Genomic DNA, 6,000 nt, shown 5'->3' with positions numbered 1-6,000 from the left:
GCCATGCAATTCACCTATTAATGGACATCCAAGGGGGAGTGTTATGAAATATTGATGTGGATGTACATAACCCCTATAACATCGAAGTTACAACCTTCTACTTCGATGGTGTAACTCCGCATCAATTCTTGTAATATCATCTCACATGTATGGCTATATATGGGAGGGCTTATGTATTGGAAAGATGATAAGAGATAAGAGAACAGCTCATTTTCTTCCTCTCTAAATTTGTTCTCCACATTCTTACATCTATATTCTTGTTGGTCAAACCAGCTATTATATAACAGGGTTCTCTCTTTTTTTTTTTTGTTCTCGTGGATTGGTGGTTGTCTGTACAAAGAGAGTCGAAGGGACCATTAATCACATATACATCTTCATCAACGATATAATCTGTCATCTTAACATCATCCTAGAACTTCCAATAAAAGGTTCTCAATAGCCGGAGAGATTAAATTGCGCAAGTAAATTACAGCTTGATTACAAAGGATGCTGATCCACGCACATACATTTCTGTTGTTTCATTAGTACCTACCACACACGTTTGTACATGCATGAATCACGTCCAGATCTGCATTGCATCTATATAAGATCAGCTACACATATGTACTTACTGTGTAATTTAGGGAGGCAGTTGTTCCTTCTGTACGTTACCACTGCCGATCGATTAACAGTTTGTTTTGTACACTTAGCAGTAAATTTGAATTAGTTCACGCTGATGACGGCCAGGCTAGATCAGATGTGAATATTCAGAGGAGTTGATTAGTGCAAGACTGGAGCTGCGAGAGGAGCTGGAGCTGCTTGAGGATGGGGCTGAGTGCCTCCATGAGCTTCTCGCACGGGTGGTTGTGCACGCCCTCGTACGTGGTCACCACGATGCTCGTGTCCTTGGCCAGCCGCTGCACCTGCTTCTTCACGTCGCACGTGTGGTGCGTGCACCGGTAGTAGCTCCTGCGTGCATGCACACATGGCATTATTATTTCCATGCATCGACCTTCAAGTTTTCTTAAGCAGCGCCAATGCAGTGCAATATATCATGCATCACGTACAGCAAACAATTTAAAATATAAAACTAGCATTAGACATGCATGAGCAATGGAGATGAACAAACAAAGAGACCTTGGAAATGCGCTGTTCTTGACGGCCTTCTGCCCGTACTTCCTCCACCGGTAGCCGTCGTCGAGGACGTCGTTCTCGCTCCGCGTCTGGAACGCGAACCGTGGCTGGCTCGCCTTCTTCTTCCCCCTCCCGCCGCCGCCCTTCCCTGCTTTTCCGGCCTTATTATTACTATCTCCCTCTCCCGCCGTCGTCGCACTAGCACTGCACCCGGCCACCGTCACAGCGCTATTACCACCGCTCTCGACTTCGCTCGCGACGACCGGTGGCGGCGGCGTCCCGACATGCAACGACCCCGGCGCGCGCGGGAGAAGCAGCGACGCCCAGTCCACGGCAGCCGGCAGGCAACCCATCATCGCCGCGCCCGGGACGAGGGACGTCGTATCGCTGCACGCATGCTGCTCCGGCTGTGGCGCGGCTACCGGCGGCAGCGGGGCAAGGCACGTACCCGTAGCCAGCTGAGTGTTTGGTTGCTGGATGCCTCCATGGAGCAGCGAGTTTTCCATCGACGACGGACAGCGCGGCTAGTTCACGGGAACAGCGCGGCGGCGGCGAGGCGGTCACGTGATAAGTGAGCCAGCGCCGCAGGATATATATAGGTCAAAGGTGGGTGCACCGTGCAGCTGCGTGGTAGCTGTGACTGGCGGGTGGGTGCCTGTGAGAGGGAAGGCGCCGGAAGGTGAGAAGCGTTGGGCAGACGTTGGAAGCGACCAGATCGATCGGAGGAATAGCAGAAGGCAGCGAGAGCCGGGGCAGCAGCAACCGCAGCTCAACCACTGGCATGGGTGCAGCTCAACTGCCCGTCCACCGGAATATTTTACCACTTCCGACGAGACTGGTAGTCCACGTTTGCGAATTAGAGACGTCGTTCGGTGTGTTCAATGTTCAAATTCAAATATACGCACTTCTCAGAACAATTAAGCTAGCCGTAACCGTAATATATGGGCTCTGGATAAATGGAACGGAGTAAATAAAACACAAATACTACGTACAATTGTCCTCTGTTGATTTGGGCTATACATGATTTTGAATGGGCTTGATGGCAATAGATTCAACAAACTCACAAGGCCCATATCCATAAAAAGATAAGGACACAGCCCTTGAAGGCTTTAACCCCCCTAAACCTTTATGATACTTGCAAAAAAGAGGGTGGCCGCATCAAGATCACTGTGCCTTATGTAATGGGCCGTTGGAGACTTGCCTTCATCAGTCTCTACTTTGCCCATTTGCCAAAGTGGTTTGGAGTCAAATCCTAACCTAGGAACACTTTGATGTTCAGTTCACACAGTTCACTAGAGAACCCGTCCATTTTGGCACCGTGTGGGAGAAGATCGCTACTAAGGTCGCTGAGGATGAAAGAAGGCGCTTCAATGGTTTGGTGATCTACACATGCTGAAATCTTTGGAAGGAAAGAAACCAAAGAATTTTCAATAACGCTCAAGTATCGCCAATGCATGTGGCTTCAAGAATTAAAGAAGACATTAAGCAAAGGAAGAGGGTGTTCCAAGAGGCATTCCAAGGAGGGAGCAAGCAAGATGGGCATCCTAGTTGTATACGTGATTTGGGGTTTTTTTACCCCATGTTTGTTTGCACAGATCCTCGGGCTATGGCTCAACATAAACCTTCTTTATTTATTTTTTCTTAATTGATAGGCAGAGCTTCTGCCATTCGTTTCAAACAAAAACTTTTGTAATACTCTCATTTTTTCTCCTCATTTATAAAACCATACTTTAACCCTCCCCCCCGCCCACCCTCACCCCACCCCCTAAACGGCGCGATAGTTTGATTTCCTCTTTGTTTATAAAACTGGGTTTTCAACCTTCCACAACTTTTATTTTAAAACAGATTATTTTTGTACTGTGAGCAGTCTTGGACAACAGTTTTGTGTGACGGAACCATACTTTTATCCCCCACCCCCTAAACGTCCGATAGTTTGATTTCCTCTTTGTTTATAAAATCAGGTTTTCAACCTTCCATAACTTTTATTTTAAAACAGACTATTTTTGCACCGTGAGCAGTCTTGGACAACGGTTTTGTGTGACGGGTTTTATGTGACGTAGCTTCCCGTCAACTACAAGGAGAGTAAATCGAACTTCTTTGATAGTTTAGGTGGTAAATCGAACTATAGATATTTTTTAAAAATTATTAAATGTTTTTCCTAAATTTTTTTAAAATATTCATAGAAAAAAATATTTTAGTTAAAAAATAATCATACCAGTTACATATTTTTCTTAAAACCTTGCTCCATCTAATGGGCAGATTGCAATATTTATTTGAATATCTATGGACCCTTTTTGTATTTATTTAGACTGACTCCAACGACGGGAACCCAAACATGCGACGCATTCGACACTTTAGGTAACGCACGGTAAAAAAGGGAGGTACGCATAACTTGAGCTCTCCAACGGAGGCGCCGAGCAGCAAGCCCCAAATGGGAGGCGGTCTATGGAGCAGCAAGCCGACGATGGTGCACCCCACCTCCGCAGCAACCTCCGGCGCTGGAGCGCCCCCGTCCCCGCGGCCCTCCACGCGCCCAACAACGACGACGTCGGGCACCGCCACCGCAGCCGGCGCTACCACCTCCGGCGCGGGAGCGCCCCTGGGGACATCCTCCCCGTCCACGTCGTCAATGGCGCCGAGCCCCTGCGCCACGGCCACCACCTCCAGCGGCAGCTCCATCGAGCCCGCCCCAGCGGGATCCGGCTCTAGAGCGCCTCCGCAGGCAGCGTGGATCTGGGCGGTCGCGGCGCCTCCACTCCTCCAGTCGCGGCGAGCGCGGCTCCTCCACTGCCGTCTTCCCCGCTCCAAAGCTCCGACCTAGGCTGCCGTCTCCGCCCGCCGTCTCGTCCGCGGGCCCACCACTACGGCCGCAAGATTTTTGCGTCGTCTCTCATCGACGACGCTTTTTTGCGTTCCGGATGGCGTCGGACCCAAAATGGGTCCTTTGAATGGGTCATCTGTTGGAGGATGATTCCGGGTACGCAAAGTACTGTACATCACCGATTTTGCGTTTGGGTGTCTCCGTTGGAGACAGTCTTACAAGTAGATGCTCTTACTATCAATTATAATTAAAACGTTGACTAACCAAACTGCGTAGAAGGCTAAGTGACACGGACTACACTCACTAGATACTCTTATTGGCGCCGTTCGGTTTACCCTATATTCAGCTTATTCGATTTGTTTTTTCAGTCGGAACAGTATTTTTCTCTCACAACAATTCAGCCAGTAGAGTGTTTTTCAGCCAGTTTCAGCTAAGATTCAGACCAACGAACGGAGCCACTAGTATTACTTTTTGTTTTTTCTAAACTTTGTTTTTGTATTGCTAGTGTTCGTGGAGTGATGCCTGTGAGTCGTCTTCTTATCTGTACCTCAAAGACAACAGTCCATGCTTTCTACGCTAACATGGTTATAAATAGAAATAGGGATGGAAACGGGTGGAAACCCTCTTCTGTTTCCATTCGTATAATTTTTGTTGCAAACATCTTGAAAAAGCCAGCATAAAAAATGGAATCGGGACAAGGACATACGGAAGGAGACAAATACAGACGGAGAGAAGAAAATTTAAGCTAGAATCAGATGCTCTAATATTTTGAGTATACATATATAAAGTCACGCAAACAATATAGTATGGAGATCAATCTAATATTCACTTACATGCCATGTGCGTTAACGTAACTTTGACACAGGTTCAATACATACCTGAGGCCTCCCAGTTTTGGGCTGACCTTACGAAGGTCAAGGGCAAGTTTGATCTAGGCGACGGGTCCGAAATGCGATTTTGGGAGGACTCGTGGATAAGACTGTGTCCTTTAAAATCTCTCTTTCCCACATTATATAATATTGTTGCGAAGAAAAGCTCATCTGTAGGAATGTTGCTTTCAGGAAATCTCTGGTATGTGTTAATTTACAAGCATGGCACAAGATGGTCGCCATGGTTGTAAATGTACAGTTAACAAACTAGAGGGATTGTTTCTTACGGGGCTACATCAGAATGGATTGTTTTCATTCAAATCCATGTACAGAGGCGTTTTAGGAGTTGAAGCTATACCTTATAACACTTTAATATGGAAACTGAAACTACCTCTCAGAATCAAAGTGTTTTTGTGGTATTTGTATAAGGGAGTAATCTTTACAAAGGATAATTTAGCAAGGCAGCAGTGGCAAGGAGATAGAAAGTGTTGTTTCTGCTCTTCACAATTTGTTATTGTCATTTTGCTAAATTCGTGTGGCAAATTATTCATGTTTCCTTTAATTTAATACCTCCAACTAGCATTCACAATTTGTTTACAGGCTAGTTAGACAGGATTAACAGAAACTAAAATCTATGATTTTTATGGATGCAAGCGCAGTTTGTTGGACGATACCCGGAATAATATAATTTTTGACAAGGCCATGGCACCATCTTATTTGCATGTTATCTTTAGGACCAGGTCCTGATCCCTAATACAGAAGAAGGATCACCTAATGATAACAACAGGATACAGGAATATTGTTAGACATGGTTAGAGATTTAGTAATAGAATTGCTCTCTATATGTCAAGTTTGGAAACTTCTCTATTTTTTTCTTCAGATCAAAACTTTGTGTTTGAGATACAGTGCTTGTGTTGTAATAAGCAACAGCTGTATACATGGATCGCTACAGGATATTAATATATTCCCTTCTTAAAAAAACATACATAATCGGTGAGCAGAAGGTATCTAAACATAACACAACGAGATACAGCTTTGGCGGTTTGGCCTCTCCTCCGGCAGAATCTCGCACACGCTTAGGACATGGGGGCTGGCCGGCTGGGGCGATGGCTGATCTGGCGAGGTTGAGAGGGTGGGGCTGCTCGCCGTCTCCACAGGCTGCAGTGCAGGCGGCCGGGACAGGGAAGGACCACGGAG

General features: G+C 46.4%; 1 protein-coding gene across 1 annotated transcript; it reads right to left on the bottom strand.

The window, feature by feature from the left end:
* Positions 1–456: 456 nt before the first annotated feature.
* Positions 457–1,644, bottom strand: LOC136514321 (probable WRKY transcription factor 75). The gene is made up of 2 exons (XM_066508306.1): positions 1,117–1,644; positions 457–948 (listed from the first exon to the last, which is right to left on the bottom strand). Exons 1-2 carry the CDS (start codon positions 1,617–1,619, stop codon positions 747–749), a joined length of 705 nt encoding a protein of 234 aa, XP_066364403.1. The 5' UTR covers positions 1,620–1,644; the 3' UTR covers positions 457–746.
* Between the last annotated feature and the right edge of the window lie 4,356 nt (positions 1,645–6,000).

Source organism: Miscanthus floridulus, chromosome 16 (genome assembly GCF_019320115.1).
Source record: "Miscanthus floridulus cultivar M001 chromosome 16, ASM1932011v1, whole genome shotgun sequence".
NCBI lineage: Eukaryota > Viridiplantae > Streptophyta > Magnoliopsida > Poales > Poaceae > Miscanthus > Miscanthus floridulus.
Note: the sequence above shows the minus strand (reverse complement) of the source record. Positions and strands in the feature narration are given on the sequence as shown.